General features: G+C 44.7%; 1 protein-coding gene across 1 annotated transcript in view; it reads left to right on the top strand.

The window, feature by feature from the left end:
• The first annotated feature begins 3267 nt into the window (after window positions 1–3267).
• The window catches only part of FAM171A1 (family with sequence similarity 171 member A1), a 90676-nt gene continuing 69872 nt past the window's right edge, over window positions 3268–24071 (top strand). Inside the window, exon 1 of the mRNA XM_075705983.1 lies at window positions 3268–3361. Within this exon, the coding sequence (XP_075562098.1) occupies window positions 3268–3361 (94 nt within the window). The remainder of the gene's footprint in view (window positions 3362–24071) is intronic.

The raw sequence follows: 24071 nt of genomic DNA on the forward strand, positions 1-24071 counted from the left end.
GTTTTCAAAATCTGCATAGCCTATTTAGGATCAGGTATCCACCTCTCACTTCAGTAGGTCAAAAAAAAAAGATTTATGGGAATATGATGAAAAAATATGGGTTTTCTTTTCATCCTCTGCCATGTTATTGTTAGATGGGATATTGTAACATCAAGATCTAGATATTAACTTACACATAATTTGAAAATAAGAGATTTGTGAATAACCACTTCTGGAAAAGCTTTTATCCTTTCTTCATGTCTAATTGGCTTTTGTGAAGTGGTTGATCTCATATGATGACATCTCTTAGTCATGGAATCCATATAAGTGAGCTGTATTTCCCAGGCTAAATAAAACCCGCAAGCTATGAGACCACCAACCTAATAAAGTTGAATTTCATAACTTTAAGGTAGCTTACTCAAGTTAGGTAGCAAAACAACACAGGAAGGCCAAAGCAGTCTGTAATTCCAATGAGTTGTGGTAGTTCCCAATGCACAGCCACAGGAGAGGGGAAAGTGCTATGGTGGGTGGCTCCAAGTATATTCTTTCTTCTTTGAAGGAAGAAGGCAATGATGAAAAGTTAACCTTTCATATGCCTGTAGCTTGTAGTATGAGTTAGGAAACATCCTTTGCTTGAACTGTAAATCCATTGCATAAGGGGTCAAGTGAGCAAACGCAGCCAAAACTGAGTCTTGAAACAGACCATTTGTTTACTAGTGATAAAGCAAAATTTTCTATTTTTGTAAAAGATGATTAAGGGAAGGGCCTATGTAAATGGCTTTCTGCTTGCTTAAATGTCAATTCTAGACAAAAATCAGTGCAATATCCTATTTCTCAGTGCAATATCCTATTTCTCAGTGCAGTATCTCTTGTTTTCTAGCCCTAATCATCATGTGTTATCCACTGATGCTGCAAGGACCATGGTATCTGTTTTCTGTGAAAATAATTCAACTCTATTCAGGAAAATGCATGTTCCTCTTTGTAACAAATGGCTTTAGCTTTCCTTATGGACAGAAATAGGTTTTATATAAGTTTCTAGCTATGGGCTCATCTTATTTATGCTAATTTAAATCCATGGACATCCAGAGAAAGGGAAATGGGATCTCAGAAAAGATGCTGTATAATATGTGATTATATACCAGGTGGCCAACCTTCATTCTTTAGGAAGGAGTTGCCTCACAGTCACTAACAGCCCCTAAACTTTGATCAGTTTTGTTATAAATCCACCGGGCTTTTCAGACCTTGCTTGGTACATGGTAACTGTTTAGACATGACATGAGTTTACAATATTGAAGTCTTTGTTCTATGGCAAGCAGGAGTAAGATCAGATGATCTGTATTTGCTCATTTGGTCTCCTCTGTGAACTGAATAGCCTTTTTGTACCTACTTTTCTTATAGGACCGAGCTCTACAAATAAATCCTCTAAATTCTCAGGATAAAAAGATAAAGTTGCAGCGTCTACACTGTATTTATCAACTCTCAGAAAATGTATTTGAACAACTTAATAGTAAAACCAGAGTGAAATATCTTGTAAGCAATTGGAGCATCTCTAAAAAGGAACCGGAAAATCAGTTTTAACACTTCTGGGGCACAAGAGTTTCACAGAAGGAACAACCTGTAGCTTGTCGTATAGCTACTCTGGTCAAATACTGAAGTGACAAACAACTGTACTGCTTTCTAAAAGTAAATGTATAATGCATTTTTATGGCAGATTTTATTTAAGAATAGGCGGTACAAATAAAACCTGAAGCTTTAAGACACCTCTGTGAGGGATTAAACTTGCAGGTATAGAAACTTCAGTCTTCCAGGCGAACTGAAGCATTGGCAGGGTTTGGGAGCAGATCGTGGGAAATCCGTGAGCCGGTGGGGCAGAGGCTTTGCTTTGCACAGCTGTGTAAAGCCTTGCCGTGATAGCTGTCCGCGGCAGCAGTCCCGCGCTGGAGGGAACGTGAGCAGCGCCCGTTCCCCCTGCCCTAGGACGCGCACTGCTCAGCGGAGCCCGGGAAGGGCGGAGCGAGCGCTGCGGCCCTGGGGTCCGTCCCAGCTGGCCCGGAGAAAAGGGCACCGAGGGATGCTTTTACGGGCGGTGCAAAATACACCCGGGAGAAAGCCCCGGGGAGGCTGCCCCTGCCCCCGCTGCAGTTCCGGCGGGGCTGCTGCCGCCGTGCCCGGGGCGCTGGGGGCCACCGCGCTGCCGCGTCCCGGGGCTTCGGCGAGCCCGGGGCGCAGCCCTGGCCAGCGTCAGCCTCAATGCCAGCGTTTCAACCCCAAAGTTTGCCTTTCGTGCGCAGTTTGCAACAGCGTTTTTGTATAAAAACCAGTAGATGGATGCATTTTCTGATGTTCTTTGCTTGCCTTTTTTTTTTTCTTTAAAAAAAAAAACCCCGCTTTACATACACCATCAGCAGCAGGGGACCGGGCCGGGGGGCCGTGCGCGGCAGCGGCGGCCGGGCCGCGGGGGACCCTGTGACTCGACACGTCTCAGCCGTGCCATTATAAGGCACCACGTCCGTCTTCCCCCTCGTCCCTCCCGCTGGGCTGCGGCTGAAGGCGAGCGAGCCGCCGCGGCCCGGGCCGGTGCCACCGAGGAGGCCATTTTGCAGTCGCTGAAGGGGCGGGGGGGGCGGCGGCGGCGGGCGCGGCCGGGCGGGACCCGGCCCCCGCGGCAGGTAAGCGCGGCAGCACCTGGCCAGGGGGGGACCTGGGCTCCCCGCCGGGGTCATACGCTTCCCCCCGGGCGGCAGCCGGGGCGGCGGGGCTGGGCGGGGGCCGGCATGGCCGCCCGGCAGGCCCCGCCGCTGGCCCCGCCGCTGGCCGGGGAGCCGCGGCCCCTCGCCGGGCCGGGAGGGCAGGGCGGGGCGCGGCGCGGCCGGCAGGGGGCGCTGTGCCGCCGGGCGCGCCGCGCGGGGCAGGGGGTGCCGCAAAGGGTTAAGGAGCGGGCGGCGGAGCCTGGCTGCCCCTGCCGGGAGACCGGGGGGGGGAAAAAAAAAAAAAATTAAAAAAATAAAACCAGACAGGCAGCCGGGGCCGCGGAGCGCTCCCGCCTCTCCTTTCCCCCCGCCTCCGCCCGCCCGGGGGGACAGCGCGGGACGCGGAGGCCGGGGCGCAGCGGCGGGACGACAATGCAGCAGGCGGAGAAAGCAGGAGGGGCAGCGCACGGCAACATGGAGGGAGGCGCGGAGCGGGCCAGCCCCTGATGCGGCTCTTTCTCCTCCTCCTCCTCCTCCTCCGGGCAGCGGCTCCGGCGGCGATTCCCTCCCTGGCGGCGGCTGGCGGCGGCGGGTGGAAATGAGCAGGTCGGCGGCGCTTCTCCTCTGCCTGCTGGGCTGCAACGTGTGGAAGGCGGTGACCAAAACCTTAGGGGCGCCCGAGGCGGCTCAAGGTCGGTGCGGGAAGGGCGGCGGGACTGGCCTGCTTTGTGCGGTGGCCCCCGGGGCGGCGGGGGGCTGCATTGTGCGGGCGGCGGAAAACTTGGGGGGGCCGGGCCGGGGGTTTGCGGGGGGGGGGCGGCGATGCGAGACCGCTCCCGGCTCCCGCCGCCCGCGGGGCGCCGCCCGCTGCAGACCCCCAGGCCCGGGGCGGTGAAGGCAGCCCCGCGGCGGGTGCGAGCCCCGCGGCCGGGGAGCTTTTGTTAACGGAAGGGGCAGGGGCTGCCGCTGGCCGCGTTGTGCTGCCCCCTCCCTCCCTCCCTCAGCGCCGCCGGAGCTGTTGCACTGCGTCCTTATCCCCCGGCTGCCCCCCTCCCCGCCGTGCCTGCTGCAGGGCCCGACGCGGCGGTGAGAGGCGGGCTGAGGGGCACCGGCGGCCGCAGGCCCTGTCCCCGGCCGTGCGGGGCCGCCGGGCTGCGGGTTCGCCCCCCGGGCTGGCGGCGCGGCTCGGCCCGCCGCCCCGGGACGTTTCCGGGCCTCGGCCGGGCCTTTTGTTCGGCGCGGTGGGCTGCCCGCCGGCCGGGCGGGGGCCTGTCACGGCGCCGGGCGGCCGCGGCGCCCCTCGGCAGCCGGGGAGAGGCGCTTCCCCGGCCCGGCAGGGTCGGCCGCCCTCTCCGCCCCCGCCCGGGCGGCAGCAGAAGCCGCAGCGGGGCAGTGCCCGAGCCCCCCGGGAGGCCGCGGCGGCTCCCCCGGCACCTGGGGCAGGTCCCGGTCCTCCTGGGCCGGGCCGGGGTCCGGCCGTGGGCAGCTCTGCCCCGATCCTCACAGGTGCCGCGGTGGGGCGTCCCCTCGGCGGCGAGGTGCACCTGCCCTCCAGCCCTCACCTCGGGGGGACACTCGGCGGAGGAGATGCTCCCCGCGCCCTGCTTGCCCTCGGCCTTGCCTTCGGTGGCGGCCTTGCCTTCGGCGGCAACCTTGCCCTCGGCCTCCTCCGCCGGGCTCCGCCGGGGATCCTGCGGCAGCATCGCGCCTGCTGGGACCACGGCTATGTCAGGAAGCGGGAAACTTGTCTACCTAAGGGTCCAAAACGTGCTGGGAGGAAACGCGTCCACCCCCAGGGTCAGCGCTGGCCTCGTGGCGTGCGTTGTCAAGTGGCTAACCGTGTCGTCTGGGATGGGAGACCGTGCGCCCGCTTAGCCTTCGGGGCGACGGGTTGGCAGCGTCCTTCCCGCTGCGGTGCGGTGGAAGTACATCACGCCAAAAGTACTGTTTCCTCTAAGCTTTCCTGTCTCGCGTGTCAGTAAGAATCAGTAAACAATGTTTGCCGCAAGAAGGAAAACGTTGAGAGTAACCTTTCTGAACTCTTCCTTTTGTGGTTGTATTTGCAGTATACGAAGTAAGATCTAGGTGGGCCTGTGCTCTCATGCGGGGCATTCAAAAGGTATTGGTATCTTGTAGCAAAACCTACCACACTAGGCAATCTGACATCAAATGTAATGTCAGATTCTGCCTTTTTTTAAGGACAGGACAATAGCAGTTCTGGAATAAGAAGTGCTAAACTGTAACTCAAAGGCCAGTAAACTTGGGACTATATTGAGTTTATTGATAGGCGTGCCAGAAAACCAGAACTGTGTTCATCCCTTGAAGGTAGCACTTCAGATACCAAGGTAATATCAAAATCTATTGTAAATTCTGTGTCATACAGAAAATCTCTTTCATATATGTGATCAAAGTGGTGAGGTATTGGCAAAATTAGTGCCTTTCAACTGCCCTGTCGATCTCATCTTCTCTTGTCAAGCTCAATTCATGGTATGTGGAAAGACTTGTCTCTATAGCTGCTACATCCGCATCAAGCCTGATAACTGATTATTTTAGTAATAGCAGCTATGCCACTGAGTAGAGAACATTTCCATCTGAATAGAATGATCTAGTTTTATCTTCCATGTAAGAACATCTGAGTTTTCATAGAGAGCATCATTTTCCAAAGTCTAATTGTACGAGCCCAGTCTTTACTTTTTGGACATGTACATTGGTAAGTAGATATGTAATCCACTAATCTCGTATTGAAATGTATTCTGCTCACTAGTTACCAGCTACTTACCATGGGTCTTTTTTTGAAACTTTATGCAATGCCAGCTTGTAGCCTTGTGTAAGTTCCTAATAGTCAGGTGTGAACGTCTTCTGGGGAAAAGAGTTTTGGTACCAGGCACGTTCCTTGTTTGTATACTGAGGACAGTAAGTGCTAAATGGTTGTAAAACCTAAACCAACTGTTTCTGCCTCCTGCCCTTTTAGCACCGTGGTGATAGTTGTAGCTACAGGTGAAGGGCCATTGCCAAAGTTCAGGGATGTTTGCAGATGACTGACTTTCCCGTGTGGCTGGGAAGAGGCTAGTGAAAAACCAAGGGATTGGAATGAAAGTGGATGTGAAAAAGCCAGAGGATGCCATCAGGGAGTAATTGCTTCAGCTGCAATATTTATTATTGGACAGGTTACAAGAGACTAGGGCCGAGAGCCCTCCTTGTGCTGGGACAGATGAGATGAGACTCAGCTAAGATGTTCCATGCCTGCGTTAACAGACACAAAAATAGGTCTTGGCTTTGGAGCTATTTGAAGGTGGGATTTGTAGTGAGTGTTCTGGTTAAGGAAGGGATGAGGAGCGATGCTTTGCATCGAGCATTTCTCTCTTTTCGCTGCTCTCGGCCGTATGTTCAGACAGTCCCAGCTTCAAATTCTGCTTGGGCAGACTGATTACATAATGTGTGAATATGGAAAGTACTGGTAATTAAGCTCTGCATTTAGCACCCTATTTAGAGAATTGGATGACTTTGGCATGCTGTTACCTTATTTGATTCATTATGCAGATCTGTTGTGGCCTCTGAAGGTTACAGAGGTACCCTCTAAGTTTCAGTAACTTATATTTTCTTTAATATGGTAAAACCCACACAGATGAGTTGTTCATTTTTGTCAGTGTAGATGCTTAGAGCCCCAGCAGTGAGGTGGTTAGAAGGCCATGAAGGTACACTTTAGCACTGGCAAGGCTTTACTGCTTTAACTTCTCTCAAATACTTAAAACCTGACAAGTGTTTCAGGTGAGGACTAAATTACGGGTTTGAGTTTTTTTGGTGGGTTTGTTTTTTAATTGTTCTGTCAGGTATTCCAGAACTTAAATTGGTTTGAATACTGAAATGAATGTGTAAAAAATTTTAATTAAAACAAAAAAACATACCAACCCTTAAGCTGCATTCCTGTTGGGAATCGGTGATTTGTCTGATGAGTACAGACAAAATACACAGTGAGTTTTCTTCATATGAACAGATCGCTTTTAAACTTAGGGAGCTTTGGCAAGTAGGAATTAAGAATTATATGAAGAGGTAACACTAACCCAGGGAGAAGGTAAGCAAAATGAGTGTAATTTGAGAAGGGGTTAAATTTCTTTGTCGCCTGTAAACTTTGCTTCCCAGTAGCTGAGGATGATTCATTCGTAGATGCTAGGGATGCTCTTTTAAGAGAAATCCTAGAATATTGTGTTGTAGTGCAGAAGTCCAGTATGACTTTTCTGTGCTGTTGTGGGTACTGATTTTAATTCATGTCTTCATTGGTCTTCGTATTTCATTAGTTGCTCAAAATTAAGAAGTTATTGAATAATAAACCAACATTTGAGTGATAATAGCACCCAGTTCAAGGGCTAGCCTGCCAGTAGATGAATGTGCTCCAGAATGTCCCACCTTCATAGTCCTAGAAGAAGATCAGGCAGATACTTTTTTTCCTAATATGATGGTGAATGAAACTTCAGCTGTTGCTGCTTAGTCAGAATCCGCAGTATCTTCTCCCTCTGTGTGCATGGGGGACAGGAGGGTTGATGCTCGAGTGCTGCTGTTTAGAATTGCCTGCCTGCCTGCAAACAGCCATTACATTACTTGACATTGTGAAAGCTAATTTCACAACTGTTTCAGCTGGACATTTTGTAAAGGCTTCTTTTCTGGACAGCACAGTAACAGCTGTGAGGAGACCCTCAAGTTGTTGGCTTTTTTTTTTTTAAAGTTTAGGTGATACAGAAATAAAGTCTTTCTCTCTTGCATCTTGCACTGCTGTACTGTCTCTTCTCAGTCAGCTGCAAATTACTAATGACCTTCAGATGCAAACATTTATTTCGTTGAGAACACAAATGGACTCATAAGAGTAGACACTAAATTGCTCTAAAGCAGTACAAAAGATGTTTTATTTTAGTGGAGGAGGAAATTGTTTACCTAGTACTAGATAGTATTGTAAAATTTTAATGAGGATGAGGTATTTGTTGGTCTTATCAGTTATCAGATCTGGGTAAGCACTCAATTTTTTTTTTTTTCATGTTTACCTTGAACTACTAATGCCTGCAAGTGCCTAGTAACTGATTTCACTCAGTCAGATGAACAAGTTACCTAGGTGAGCTGAGGGTTTAAATTGTGGTCTTTTTCTGCTCAACATTTGTGTTCACCCTTTTGGCTTGTAATACCTTGCAGTAAGTGATTCAATTTACCTTAAATAATGTGTGTATGTACTTGTCAAGTGACAGCAAATTCACATGCTACCTTTCCCTGTGGTCATTTGTCCACTTGTTTTTTCTTTAAACCTCAGGCAGACACCTCTTACTGCTTGAGACTAGAACCTGGTTCATGAAATTTTTAGGGATGGCTGCTTTCTGTGCCAACTTCTGGCCAAGTGAATGGTTTCAAATAGCAGTCCCCTCTCTACAGGAGAGGTTTCTGGTAGCAATGAAATGCGATTTTACCATATGCTTGTTAATTTAACAAAAGCCTGGGTATATGTATTTGTGTGCTGGGGAGGAAGAAGGATTGTGCTTTTAGGTTTGTTGGAAAACTTAAGAAATTGCCAGTGGCTTTGGTGCGTGGAAGAGCAGAAACGTCACTCTGCTTCCTGTTAGTACAAACTTCAGATTAGTTTTTTACTCTTGTTTTCTGTGGGCAATGACTAGCCACAGTCTTGGTGTGTGAAGAAAACTGAGAAGAAAATGCATAGCAAGGAAACTCTATGCATGTCAGTATATGTCATGTCAGTATAGGTATGCACAGTACCTGTCAGCTTAGTAGTTCAGCTTTAATGGCATTTCTTAACAACCCTGCTTGAAGTTTGGCTATTGGATAGCTGTACGGTTGGGAACGATGCTGGTTTTCCACATATCTCAAATTCATAAAATGGTCTGGGTTGGAAGGGACCATAAAGGTCACCTAGGGACCTTAAAGGTCACCCCCCTGCCATGGGCAGGGACACCTTCCACTGGATCAGGTTGCTCAAAGCCCCATCCAACCTGGCCTTGAACACTTCCAGGGATGGGGCATCCACAACTTCTCTTGGCAACCTGTTCCAGTGCCTCACCACCCTCACAGTGAAGAATTTCTTTCTAATATCTAATCTAAATCTACTCTCTTTCAGTTTAAAGCCATTACCCCTCGTCCTATCAGTACACGCCCTGATAAAGAGTCCCTCCCCATCTTTCCTGTAGGGCCCTTTCAGGTACTGGAATGCTGCTATAAGGTCTCCGCAGAGCCTTCTCTTCTCTAGGCTAAAGAACCCCAACTCTCTCAGCCTGTCCTCAGAGGGGATGTGCTTCAGCCCCCTGATCATCTTCGTGGCCCTCCTCTGGACTCTCTTCAACAGGTCCATGTCCTTATTATGTTGGGGGCCCCAGACCTGAACACAATACTCCAGGTGGGGTCTCATGAGAGCAGAGTAGAGGGGCAGAATCACCTCCCTCGACCTGCTGGTCGTGCTTCTTTTGATGCAGCCCAGGATACGGTTGGCTTTCTGGGCTGCAAGCGCACATTGCCGGCTCATGTTCAGCTTCTCATCAGCTAACACCCCCAAATCCTTCTCCTCAGAGCTGTTCCCAGTCCGTTCTCCGCCCAGCCTGTATTTGTGCTTGGGATTGCCCCAGTCCGTGTGCAGGACCTTGCATTTGGCCTTGTTGAATTTCATGGGGTTTGTACAGGCCCACCTCTCTAGCCTGTCAAGGTCCCTCTGGGTGGCATCCCGTCCCTCCAGCGTTTCAACCACACCACTCAGCTTGGTGTTGTCTGCAAACTTGCTGAGGGTGCGCTTAATTCCACTGTCCATGTTGCCGACAAAGATGTTAAACAGCGCTGGTCCCAGTACCAACCCCTGAGGAATGCCACTCATCACTGATCTCTACTTGGACATCGAGCTGTTGACCACAGCTCCTTGAGTGTGACCATCCAGCCAATTCCTTATCCACAAAGTAGTCCATCTGTCAAATCCATGTCTCTCCAATTTAGAGACAAGGATGTCGTGCGGGACAGGCTCAAATGCTTTGCACAAGTCCAAGTAGACGATATTGGTTGCTCTTCCCTTATCTGCAAATGCTGTAATCTGTTGTAGGAGGCCACCAAATTTATCAGGCGTGATTTGCCCTTAGTGAAGCCATGTTGGCTGTCACCAGTCACTTCCTTATTTTCCACGTGCCTTAGCATAGTTTCCAGGAGGATCTGCTCTATGATCTTGCCAGGCAAGGAGGTGAGACTGACTGACCTGTAGTTCCCCGGGTCTTCCCTTTTTCCTTTTTTAAAAACGGGGGTTATGTTTCCCCTTTTCCAGTCAGCGGGAACTTCACTGGACTGCCATGACTTCTCAAATGTGATAGATAGTGGCTTAGCAACTTCATTCGCCAGTTCCCTCAGGACCCTGCGGATGCATCTCATCAGGTCCCGTGGACCTGTGCACTTTCAGGTTCCTTAGATGGTCTCGAACCCGATCTTCTCCTACAGTGGGCAGTTCTTCATTCTCCCAGTCCTTGCCTTCGCGTTCTGCGACATGGGCAGTGTGGCTTGAGCGCTTGCTGGTGAAGACTGAGGCAAAAAAGTTGAGTACCTCAGCCTTCTCCATATCCTGGGTAACCAGGCCTCCTGTTTCCGTCCAAAGAGGGTCCACATTTTCCCTAGTCTTCCTTTTATCACCGACATACCTATAGAAGCTTTTCGTGTCGCCCTTGACGTCCCTGGCCAGATTTAATTCTATCAGGGCTTTAACTTTCCTAACCTGTATTCCTCCCAGGCTACCTGTCCTTGCTTTGACTCTCTAGGCTTCCTTTTTGTATCTGAGTTTGTCCAGGAGCTCCTTGTTCACCCATGCAGGCCTCCTGGTGTTTTTACCTGTCTTCCTCTTTGTTGGGATGCATCGCTCCTGAGCTTGGAGGAGGTGATCCTTGAATGTTAACCAGCTTTCTTGGGCCCCTCTTCCCTCCAGGGCTTTATCCCATGATCAAGCAGATCCCTGAGGAAGCCAAAGTCTGCTCTCCTGAAGTCCAGGGTAGTGAGCTAGCTGTGCATCCTCCTGTAGTCTGTAAATTACTCTAGTACATTTGATCAATACAATTGTGTCATGTACCTTGAGCTTATAATTTAGGGAGACAGTTCTTTTTCCAGTCAGCAAAAGGCAAACTAAATAATCTCTCAAAAATACCTGCAACTTGAAATCAAAGTGTGCACTCTCGGTATTTCTGTTACCTTATATGCTGATTACCTTATGCAAGCTGCATTTTTTGTAGCATTAATTTTCCCTTTGCTCCAGTATATATCAGTTCTGCCTTTAGATATGAAGAAAGGCAACTTCTGAGAGAACTGCAGTGTCGGTGTTCTGCCTCTCCCACAGGTCTCAGTGGTTTTACTGTTTACCTATCAGGGAGCACAAATAAGGGAGGCAAGAAGCCTGTGTAAAGGGTTGTGTTTACTAGAACAAATGGTTTAATAGTACTAAATATAATACACACTAATAATACACACTAAAACATTTTGTTTTGGGAAATACCAAAGAGAACTGAGTGCTGCTTTTTTTTTTTCCCTTCAGAAATTCCAGAAACATTTTCCTGTAAGCTGGTTTACATTAAGTTTTCAGTTAATGTAATATCTGGCAGCTTGTGCATGGGTAATAAGCATTACACACATGCTTTTTAAAAACACCATCTTTAGTTTTATTGGAAACTGGAAAGGTACATATATATTTGTTAATACAGAGCCCTAAGAATGTGAACATACTGTAATTTCTTGTTGCTTTTAATAAGTGCATTGAATCTTTCACTTTAAAATATTAAGACAGAAGCATATTTGAGGTAATGGCGAGTCTGAGCCCTTGAAAGTAGTATTTAAGTATATTTCAACATAGAGCTATATTTTCATTTCATGTAAAATGCCAATGTTCCGGTTCAGATATACCCGTGTCACTTTTTTGCTAGCTTGAAGACCAACGGATCTTGAGACGATCTGAAGGAAAAATTCATTTATGCACAGTATAGTCTGTAAATGTGGCTCCCTCACTAGCTACTTGGGGGATTGGGTATATTTAAACAAAACTGCTGTGGATATAAAGTGTGTTTTGAATAGAAGCAGTCTCTGCAGGCAGGACACGAAAGTCCCTGGAAATCCAACACTGAAGCTATCTTTTAATTGTTCCTGCTCTTAGCTTTTGCAGTTCTGTGAGCTGTCACTGCCTGTGCCATACTGTGGAGGCATACTAGGGAGTGAAATCCTGTCTTTATCCATTATCTGTATACCTCACACACCAGGAGTTGAACCCTTCTTCTCACTGTGAGTAGGAACGTGCACCATGCTCTGCTGTGCTGCTGTGATGGTTGTAAGAGCACGTAACAGGAGAGGGGACCCCACATAGGCCTTGCTGGACTTGGGGTGACTCTTGTAGGGGCCACCCTCAGCCTCTCTGCCCTGTGGGAACCAGGCTATGAGAAGACACAGCGGCAACTGCAGTTAGCAGGGAGGAAATGGAGCACGGGGCAGGGGAAGCCAAGGGGAAGGAAGTAGCAGCATCCTTTTGGCTTGGGGACAACAAAGGAGCTGAATCCAATAACGTGCAAAATGCTTCCAGTTTTCTTAAGTGCTGGCTGCAGAAGTGCTGAGAACTACTGTACTGTGTGGTAGGTGTGAGTAATATGATAGCAATGTTTAAGAGTGGAGGGGAGCTCACCTTGACACTTAGTAAATGCTGAGATAAATAAGAGGTAGAGGCATAAGGTACTCCTGCTTTGTTAGAGAAAACAGAGGCCTTTCTTCTTCATGCAGTAATTAACAGAGGTGATAGCAGTGTTGGGAGCTCCCTCTTGTTTCATCCCACCTTTGTGATTGTCATTACTGAAAAAAATGGTGTCTTTCATCCTCTATAAGCAAGAGCATATACTAATAGAGCAACAAGTATTTCTCAAATGATGATGTGAGACTTGCTTGATAATAAAGCAACAGCAAATTAAGGTAAATGCTGTATTTGGACTGCTGCTGGGAGGAAAATAATGTATCAGCAGTTTTGTCGGGCCCTCTTGCTCTCTACCATACCATGAACAGTTGTGCAAACTAAAAGGTTAAGATCTAAACATCTCATAACTCAGTCTGTACTTGATATATGAATGTAAGACTTCTCATGTGAGGGATATGCAGTTGTCATCCAGGGTAGGAGGCATCTCACCTAACTAAGGTGTCTGCAGTCTGCAAGTGTCTACATCTTAGCTAGTCATCCACGGTCCTTTTACAGACATGAAGATCTAATCTTTTCAGCTAATGCAGCCGAGTGTCATTCCTGTCACCTGGAGTAAGCATATTTGGTCAGATGAATCATGCTGTGTGGACCTCCACTGACTAGCATGGCAGCCTAGACAACGCTGTTTGTAATCCCATTTAGTCTGATGAATCCTCCCTCATACTATAACTGGAAGTTTCATCAGCGTGGTGTTGCCCTCTGGCTCAGCCTTAGAGCTACTAAATATGTAATAAGCTGTGTGAAGAAACGCACACTCTTGGATTACCTGGCTGGGTTATCTGGCATTTCTCAAGACTTGGACAAGAGTTACTGTCTATTTACATTTCTAAACCATTTGTCTTTGTAGTATTATGAGCCTAAGTGTTTCACTCCCAAGAGTAAATAAACAAAAAGAAAGGTTTAGAAACAAGTAAGGAGGCTTGCAGAGTTGTTTGGGCTTGTCTACATGTTTTTTCCATGTCTTTAATTAGCTTTGTGTTCCCAAGAGTTGATTTATTCAGGATGAAGCTGCATTGTTACTCTCACCTTTGTCTGTTTTGTCTTACTGGCATTTGTGTAGCGATGTGGTAAACCAGATCGAGGAAGTTATCCAACTGAAAACTCCTGTATGCGCCAGTTCAGTCTTCACCTGGATCACTTCCCCAGTTGGATTCATCGGGAATTACACAAATGCTGGTGCAGAGGAATGGGCTGAGAGGAGCTGATAAGGGAAAACAAGGACTTCATGGTAGCAGTGCCAGTTGATGCAGGATTAAATTGTTTGTAGAACTATAGCATAAGATGTAGGGCACAACATTTAGCAAGTTAACTGTTTTAAAAGTTAACCGCTCAAAGGAGCGGCTGTTGTCTGAAAATGTGGTACCACCCCATTGCTCAAAGAAAAAGCATAAAGAATTCCTTGAAAACTAATTGCCTACACTAGATGAAAAAAATGCATTAGAGCAGTGAATACTGGCAGATGCGGACCTAGGTACTGGCAGATGATTTGAGATGCTTTCAGCTGAGACTGTCTCCATCAGGACAGGTTTTTGTCCCTGCCTCAGATACTCCAGTTTGTGCCCTGCCTGGTAGTTTAAACAGAGCTTCATCCACAGTTTCAGCTCAAGTGATCTGTGAGATGTAGTGCTCGTGAGTGTTTCTCCTAGGTGTAGGTTAATGGGTGGGTTAGTACCCGAGTCATCTTTTCTTTGCTTTTTGGATGTCCTAAATGGCGTGAGAGGAAATTATGCACTTTGGCCCATTTAAACACTGAAGAACTGTGAAGGGCAGTACTGGGCACTTAGCATAGTGTTGTGGTAGAGTAACTTTTGTCAGCTAGCCTTGAATGACGATTTGGCGTAAGTAGCGCGTGATGTCTGATAGTGCCTGGTCAGTCCTCTCTGAACTGTCTGTCAGCCAGAGCGATTGCCGCTTTTCTCCAGATAATTGCCTTGCTTTCCTTAGTTACTGCACTTTTGCATTGATGTCTCCTAGATTAGGGTGTCTGCTAAGAGATAAGAAGTTTTCATTCCTTATCCTACCCTTCCTCTTTCTGTCCCTCTGTTGGCCCTCTCATATCTTGAAAGGCTTGGAGTGCTTTTGCTGCAGACGGGCAGGAGAGTCTGCTAGGGAGCGTTCATGGCTGTTTCTTGTTTCTGTTTGAGTTAGGCAAGCATTGCTAGGGAAATAAATGGGTCCAGGAGCTCTGGAGACAGGACTGATGGTCTGCAGGGGGTGAGACGGACGAGGGCTGGAGCATGCTGCTGGGCAGCAGGGTGATAAACTTGTCCAGGCGCCGCATTGTGTTTGCAGAATGGGTGGCATCAGCTCAAGATGGGAGCAACAGTTGCTTTCTTTGCTTCCTTCTGAATTGTGCTCCTGGCAAGTTCTGAAACCTGCTGAGTAGCATGCTGACCTGGACAAATATTACAGTAGTTTAAAAAGCTACTTGTGGTAATAATGTTGACAGACACAGTGAAGCACAGCAATATACTTGCTCTTTTAGCTTTACTGCTAGTACCCAGAGTATTCTTGCAACTCAGCTTATTTCAGCTTGTGGTGCTGCAGTCGAGGTCCTGGCAAATAACTTAAGGTTGAGCCAGTCTCTAGGTTCATGATGTATGATTTACAGGAGCCAGGAACACAGATGTTTGAAATGAGAGCTGTATTTTCGTTGTTTTGCAGAGTGCCTGTGTATAGGGACTGTTACTTTTTTCCCTACTATTAAAACTTTAACATGAAGAAGCTCATTTTCTCCAAAGGTTAAAATTTCCTGTGTTCTTACAGGATAGTTGTTTCATTCTTTAGTATACGGCTAGTTAAAACTTTTTAGAGGGAACTGTGGCATTAAACTTACGCGATGTAAATGTTGTTAGCAGTCTACGTGAAAATTAAAAATACACTTGCTTCAAGCAGCCTGAAGCAGTAGGAGCAAGAGCTTCTAATGGGATGAATTTCAAGTTTACTTAATGCTGGAAGCTATTGAGTTATAACTGCAGCAGGCTTTGGAATATTAAACTAGTAAAGGTACTTTAAAAATCAGTTGTTGAAGGAAGAGAACCTGATGTACTGAAATTCTTGTTGAAAACTATTAGTTTTTCCAGACATTTGATTAGATAAGGACTTCCTTCTTTAGATCAGATATGAATAGCTATCTGATCTGTGAAGCTTTACCTCAGCAAAAACTACTTGGCACTCTTCAGCTATGTTCAAAATCTTGCTGCAGATCTTGTTTTAATGAGTAATTTTACCTGTGAGTATGTAGTTAATCTTTCAGTAACATTCTCTCTTTTTTTTTTTTTTTTTTTTTTTAAAAGCACAGTTTGCTATTGCTGCCGGAAGAGCTGAGTGAGCCCTCTCAGCAGATGTTGTCATTAGAAAGGGGATCGAAGCAGTGTCATGTCACAAGTGAACTTTCTGCACAGAAAAAATCTTTGGGTTTTGAGGGATGAGGGACTAGGTAACAGAGAGTAGACCAGTTTTCATAGTGGTGTCCTAAAAAGGTAATGGTTATTCCCATGTGCAAGTTAATGCATACTTTTAAGTGAATACTCCATACTTTGATAAATTCTTCTGTGGTGAAGAAAAATCAAAAAAGAGTGTATATAAGCTCTTAATATCAAACTCTTATTTATAAGTGATAGCCCTGTAGATTCCTTCTGAGCAGTAGAGAATCTTTCTTTACCACGGATGATTGCACATATACAAAGATGCTTTTCAATATCTGATGCATTCAAGTATTAAGTCTTGCATCAGTTAGCCACTCAGAATGATAAAGTGCCATCTTCCCTTACCTCTAGCCTAATGGCACAGTGGAAATTGTTAAAGCTCAAATTCTTATGGCCAAACTCTCTCAGGTGTTTCTTCAGTCCAGGTATTGTTTAATCGGCGTGCCTGTGCCTTACAAAACTGTGGTGATGTTAGCATTTCCAAGAAGGTATATATTGAGTTGGAGGAGGAGCAAATGCACAGCAGTGTTTCCTGACCGTGATGCTGATGCGGGGCAGAAATTTCATTGCCTAACTATTACTTTATGCCATTCTGTCTAGTGCGGTACAGATTAACAGCTAGTAAGGATATACTCTAAATAGTCCATCATGAAAGAGCGTTGGTACATCTCGGGGCTGGCTATAAACAAATAGTATCTGCCAGCGTTGGGTTGCAGGGCTGATCATTGCTTACTTTCTGATGTGTCTTTGTGGAGATAGTAAAAGTACAGCCTTCATTACTCCAAGCCTTGTGAAAATTCACCAGAGCTTTTAACAGCCCAAAGGCTTTGAAGGAGATGCATATGTTTGCCAAAAGGAATAGCACTTTCTCTTGCTGAGTTGCATCTCTTTAAGTTATTCTTACAGCATCTTGAGTGTATAATAAAAGTTAGTATTAATAAAAGGGTGTATCTTCCTTGGAGAAGAAATACTCGTTGCTTACTCTCTAGTCATGGTATGAGGAAGATACTTCTATTCTGCAAAAGGTAAGGTCAGGAGTAAAGAGAAAGTGCAGTGACCAGATGGCACAGTGTCTAGGTCAGGGCTGGGAAGTAAACCAAGGCCACACAAGAGTCAGGTCTTAATTCATGCCATTTTTCTTCAAAGATGAGGGAGCTTTTAATGAATTTACTGATACTCAGCCATGGCAGTTTCTTCTTGGACCATTGTGAAAAAATTGTTGGATTTAGTCACCCTTTTCTTGCCATTCCATGCTTGTCTTGCATGAGTGTGAAGGGTAAAGCCAGAAAGCTGCCTGGCAGCAGGCAGCGCCGTGGTGCGTCAGCAGCCTGGGCTTGCTTTTGGCCTCCTGGGAAGGCAGACAGCCCCCACCTGCTACACTGATGTTTGGATTTGAGGATATTTTTTTGTAAGTAGATACTCAGCCACTTGTCCCCAAAATGGATGGCAAGCTTGGTTTCTGAATATATATGCGTAGCGAAAGTAAGGAGAGGTGGGAAAAAAAAAAAAAGGGCAAAAAGAAAAAGCGTAAAGGTGATAGGATGGCATGTTAAAGTTCCTATACAGGAAATTAAGTTTGAATGGGTTCCAGCTACGACTACTAAGAAGCTTCTTCCTTTTCCTCTTGCTCTTTCCCTCACCTTCCCTATTGAGTTGAGCTTAATTTTTAACTTTATTTCAGTCTGCCAGAAGACAAGCTACATTTTCAGAAGTAGTCATGTAAACAAATCTGTATTTCAAACATATTCACAAGCTTCATGTTGCTAGTAACATCAGAATCTCGTTTCATGTTCTCAAGCAGTAGGAGGATAAAACACCTCAAATCCAAGGTGCCGTTAAAAAGTCAGTACTTGTCTGTAGTTACAATGCAGAAAATACCATAAGAAGCAATTATTTTAATTCAAAGAGTGAGGCAATGCACATAAATGTTGATTTCAGATAAGTTTGCTGATAACTAATTGAACTTGTAAATAATGTTCTCTGTGCTCCTAGTATAATATTTGGTTTAGCTTTTTTTTTTTATTTTAAACCCAGACTGATGACCCATGATTTTATGAGGAAGCCATGTATTACGTTCACTGGAGCTCTTTGCCTGAGGGGGAAATAAAAATATTGTGTGTTTTATACCACGTTAAACAGAATAGGAGAGAAGAAAAGAACTTAATGATATGTCCATTGATCCCTTTTCTTGTCATGAATTATTCAGATACTAGTATGATTGGTTTTGTTAGGTTTTAGGGGGTTTTTAAGCCTTGTAAGGAGGAGAACAAATACAAACAACTAGTTACCATATTTATGCTAGGTATTATCTTCACACCTTAATTTACCTCAGTTTGTGCTAATTGCCAGGTTTCTGAGACAAAAATAGGGAGTCAGTATGATTAGCTTTCCTGAATGAATCTGAAAAACTATGAATTTAGTGTTTACTGGAATCCTCCTGTCATCTTATTTCTGCTAGAAAACTGGGATGGATACAATTGCGGGTTGCAGACCTCAACGTTCATGCACACATGTGCAGGCGTGCACACATGCTTGTCTTGTAAGGCCATATGGTATGAATCAAAGCTTACCTCACAGTAGTAAAACTGTAATGCATTTTCCACCATTTTCAGTTATGTGCTCATGGCATGATTTTCTGTACTTTGAACAACTTACAGTGATTGTCCTTTGTAAATGGTCATTATTCTATGAAATTAATGTGTTATCCAGGATACTTGGCTTCAATTTTGTCCTTGGATTGCTGTGGCTATTTCAATAACACCAGAAGTTGTGTCTTCTTTTCTGCTCACTTGCTTTGTTCAAAGCAGCTTGGGCTTGCAAACGTATACAGATGTGTTTGTTCTTTCTTGTTCATGGCAATAGATTTAAAATAAACCCTTGCTAGCAGATACAAGGCGTGTCAATTAATTGAGTGTATGAGTATGTGTACTTCCTTGCTCAAGATTTTTAAACAATCTGTTGAGGCCTCTAATTAAGCATCACTGGCTTCTGGTCTTTTTTTTCCTGCAGTTTTCATGGTATTTGCGTACTATTATCAGGAGTTCTTACAAATTTCCAGCTTTCTCAGAAAAAGTGGATTTTAAATATTAGACTTCTAAATCTTTTACGTAAACCTGTATCGCTTAGAAATTTTTTTCTGTCATTCTGGTAGCTCAAGACAATTCAGCCTTTAGTCTGTTATAGTGCCTTCAAAACTATTAAAAATTATCCTTTCTAAAAACATAAATATGCTTAGCATTAAAATGGAGAGCTGATCTACTTTATATCTTTTTATCTGTATTAAGATAAGTAGGGTTCCAGAGGTAGTTAAAATACTCTAAAAACTGACCAGATGTTGAATCAGGTGTACTTACCCAGAATCGGTGAATTCCATGCATTTCAGTTTCTTTTTCCCAACTCAGTGGTGCTTTGTGCTAGAGCCTGTGTGATTATGTGTTGGTGCTTTGTCACCAAAGGAAAAAAAAAAAAAATCATACTTCTGACATGGTATTACCCCTATGTAAGGTAAGACATTCAATTAAAGCCACAATACCGTGTAACAAGAGAATGGGAATTTTGTGGATATTCTTAATACAGGTAAAAGTGACAGAATAATGTCTTATTCTGCAAGTTATGTTAGTGAAAATCAGTACTAGTATGTTCTTCTCTTTGGTAGTGATAGTAGGTCCTTGGTTTCTAACTACTCCTGTACTCTCAGTATACCTGTTTGGAATGGATATGCTGTAATTTTTCTTTATCAGAAATACAAAGTATCAAAGAGAATTATGCATATTTAGGTAACATAATGTGTTGTCTTCGTTGATCTTTTTGTACAGTTTGTAAACACTCTGATCTATCTCTTCAGAATATGTCTGGTGGCTGAATTTTCTGCCGCACTTGTCATAAGAGGACTTCTGTTGTCAGCAGCTGTGGTGTAGAAATTGGCCTTGGTGGAGTGGCCAGTAACTTCTTCACACAGTTATGACCACCTTGACTTTCAGAGGAGATGAACATATGTCTTCCTCAGCGTGCTCCTATGGTTCCCTTAGAGCAAGGAGCATACTCAGGCCAAAGCGTGAAGGAGATCAGGGACTTGTGCTAAGCATCAGAGAGTTGTGCTAAGACTTACTTGTTTCCTGATTCTTGTTTCTGGTGATTCTGGAGATGTTTTATGCTTTGTCAGATTCACTTGAACTTGCCTCTGACCAGTGTTTGCAGCTGTACATCATAACAGTTGTATTACCTGGGTGTTTACTCATGAATTAGTTGTCCCTGACAACTTGGCAATGTTTCAACCTGTCCTTCCAGTTTCTTGAAATACAGCTGCCCTTCAGCTTCTGAAATATTCTCATCCATGTGTCTTGTTCTTCTCCCAGATTCTTAATCCCTGTCAGAAGTGACTGAGAAGGATCTGGTTGCTCAGTGGTTCCTGCAGAGAGATGCTGAATGTGTAGGTGGAGTAAGGCATTTTACTGGCCTTTACCACCATGCAGGGATTGCATAGATAGGGCTGTAGCTAGAACAATGCGTTTCTCTGTGTGTTTTTCCTACTTGAGGGAAGCTTGGTCAGCTTGACACCCATGGCAGTATCTCACGGCTGCTAACTGTTGTGATGTTGGCCAGTCCTTTGGTGGTTTGTTTTTTTTTTTTTGACACATTGCGTCCAGGATTAGAAGGTCTGTCGTGTTGGTTTTCTGCCAGCTGAGGACCCTAAACTGCAGCTTTCTCAGTGTGGGCTGGTGGCAGAACATACAGCAGCGAGCAGGCTGTGCTCCTGTTCTTCACACTCATCCCAGCCCCACTGCTGCTTGTTCTTGAGTAACTGCATCCAGATCATATGGATCTGTGCAATAATTAAAATAAAAGGATGATTCTTATGACCATTTTGTGAACTCAGTGCGGGGGAAATGAAAAAAAAATCTTCTTATTGGCTTCCGTTCAGAAGAATGATGGCTGCTGTGCAGTTGTGTTTTGCCTTGCTGCGTGAGCTTGGAACAAATGTCTCATTGTTTTGCTCTCAGTACTTGTAGGAGGCAGATGCTGGGCTTGCATTGCCTACTACTGCTGTAACTTCTTGCTTGGCTATTATATATCTGTAAATAGCAGTAGTGCATGAGGGCCCCAGCTTGTGGCTGGGGTTCTGCTGGGCTGTAACCTCTCAAGTGGTTGCATTTTTTTCCTTTTTCCATTGCCAGGGAGCTAGATAGCAGAAGTTCTGCTTTGTGACCCCTTCTAATGCTGTTAAGCTGTGCAGTAGGGAAAGGCAAATAAGGTAGAAAGGGGAAAAAAGTTCATATGAAAATGCAAGTAGTTGGAAGAGAGAAACAAAATAGAAGAGGATACATGAAAGGTACCCATCTGTGTCGTACTAGCTTTGGCTGCTTGTTCTAAACTGGTAAGAGAAAATGTGTCCACCCTTATTTGCCAAAGGCTGACACGCTCAGGACTGCTTCAGAGCTACTATCCTGCAATACTGAGTAGGAGCCGGAGGGTAGTTTACTGTTCATTAGTTCTTGCTGACAGCTTGGGGTTAATGGAAGTGGATACTTTTAGAGGAAGTAAATTTAGTGCGAGGTTGTGAAATGATGGGGAGCAGTTTATCTGTCTTTAAATGTCGGCTTCTCTATCCGTGTGGGTTTCTCTGCTTTAAGGGGGTTTGTATTGCCCGGACGTAGGGGCTTGATGTAGTGATACGTGATGTTTGTATGATGGAATAGCCTTTCTCCATAGGTGCAGAAAAGAGGAGCTTATGGGGAAAAAGGGCATTTACTTGAAGATTTATAAACACAAACATTTCTTTTTCTTACTCAGTTGTGCAAAAGTTTCTGTCCTAGGTATTCTCTTCAAAGACAGTCTCTGATTGCTATGTGGCGCTTGCCCTTCAGGTCTTGCAATACTGACCTCGTCTCTGATCTGATTTCTCTGTGGCTGGGTTTTAGTGCTATACGTTTACTTTCTGAGCACCTTTATCAAGAAACCGGTGTGTTGTGTGCTTGAATGCCACCTCAAACTGCTCCTTTTTAATAAGTGCTCCACATTTTATGCTCTTGTTTGTCCCTTTCACTGTAGAGTGCCATTTGGCTTTGTCCTTGTCCCTTGTCTCTGCATATCTTCTCCCTCTAAGAAATCATACTGCTCTCTTCAGCCTTACCCATCACTTCTATATAGGTCATGTCTGATTCTACATACTCTTTTAATTTTGATTTCTCTGTTTGTCTGGTCTCAGTCAGCTCCTGACTACACCATAATTTATTACAAGTGACAGATTTGGAGGAGGAGGTCCTCTGCTGTGTCGTATCTCTGACTGTTGTACTGATGGCAGATGATTGTGCTATGACATTCCTCTGCTTGGGTGTTTTAAAAAAGTTCCAGGGTGGAGGAACTGACATGCTCTGCAAATTATAAAACCCAAAGGAGTTTAAAGTAACAGCTGTCAAACAGCTTTAACTCTTTACTTTCCATCTTGGCTTACATTATGAGTGAGGAATAAAGTTAGTATTTATTGTATGAAAAAAAAATTTGGACTGCATTGTGAACTGATGAGAATCAGATGCTAACTTTTTATTGTGTGATTCTTTAAAGAGTTAAAACATGATAGCAAGGGTGTTAATCTAGCAAATGTCTTCTGTTCATGTTATAAACCCAGCATGAACAGACATGGATGTTTTTAATAAAAAGACAGATATTTAATTCCAAGAAATATAGAGGTCTTATGCCAGAATAAATGCAATTTGTGATTTCTGGTTAATTTTTTATTACTATTTTTAGAATTTTTTCCTGGGGGGCCATTTGTAGTCTTTGGAACACTTCATAACTTTCAGTAATAGTCTCAAGATTTTGTGCATTACATAAACTTCAGATTTCCTTGCTAATAATTTGTGTTTATTTGACTTTCTGAAAGCTATTAAAGGCACCAGCAATAACCTATACTTGATTTTTTATTTTTGGATTACTGATTTTTTTTATTACTATTCATTTTTTTACTTTTTTCCCCCACTTTTTTGGTCTAATAGGTCTACCTTGTCTCCTTTGCTTTCAGCCTGGAGCAGGATGATCGTTAACTGCAGAACATGGAAAGCAAATATTTCCTATCTGAAAGCAAAGGGAGGCTGTCTCATTACTCCTTTTTGGTGTGCATAATGATTGTGTGTTGTTTTCAGAGTGAGTAGCTTGGTCTGCATTATTGCAGTTGGTGCTTGTATGCAGAAGAGAAGTGGGGACTAGGTGAAATTCCTTAGTGTTATATTGTGGATCATACCAAATGGCCCTTCTGCCATCCGATCTGCAAACATATTACTGCAGAAATTACAGGTGGTGTGCAAGATGTGACCACAACTCCCTTTGTAGGCAGGGAGAGGTAATGAAGTGCAGCAATTTGTTAACTTCTGTGTTTGACCTAAATATGTTTGGAATGCAGTTTTGAATATGAATCATGAGCCCGATGAAAGTGTACGAGTATGGGACTGGAACAGACTGGATTGTCATCTCTATAGCAGGTGCCATGTGAGCTCTTCTTGAATCTGATTGACCTCATCTTAAAACTTGAGTTCTGCTGGATTCCACCATTTGTGAATCAGAGGATGTTTCAAAGCATTGTTAGTTGTTAGTAATATTGTACTATCCAGTGCAAATTTTTCAATACTTTTTGTCTGCAACAGCAACTAAAATACTTAAGCCATAGCTCATGAGTGACCCAACAGCTTGGTCCATCTGGTTGACTTCAGCGAAAGTCGCAGTTGTACAAATGCCCTCATGTTTTGTTTTGTTTTTTTTTAAAAAAAAAAAAAAAAAAAAAAAAAAGTAAAGAAAAATTTTTTTACAAACTAAAGATTGGGCGCACGGGTTCACTGCCAACAGAGATGCTGAAAACCCTTTGTACAGAGCCACAAGTGTTCAGAAAAGAAAGCAATTAATTCCTATCCAGTTGGTATTCAGGAGAATTTAGGTAACTGAACTGTAGTGGTAAGCTAGTCTGAACCTGGTAATCCCTCATACTTTCCTTCTCTAGTCTTATCCAAATGAATGTAGCTTGCACGTGGTCGTGTTTCTTTCAACAATAATATTTTAGACTAGCTTTGAAATAGAAAAATCTGTTTTGGGGCCAGCCTTGTTTAATATCTTTATCGATGATCTGGATGAGGGGATTGAGTGCACCCTCAGTAAGTTTGCAGATGACACCAAACTGGGTGGGAGTGTCAATCTGCTGGAGGGTAGGATGGCCCAGCAGAGGGACCTGGACAGGCTGGATCAATGGGCCAAGGCCAA

The sequence above is a fragment of the Pelecanus crispus genome, chromosome 2 (genome assembly GCF_030463565.1).
Source record: "Pelecanus crispus isolate bPelCri1 chromosome 2, bPelCri1.pri, whole genome shotgun sequence".
Classification (NCBI taxonomy): domain Eukaryota; kingdom Metazoa; phylum Chordata; class Aves; order Pelecaniformes; family Pelecanidae; genus Pelecanus; species Pelecanus crispus.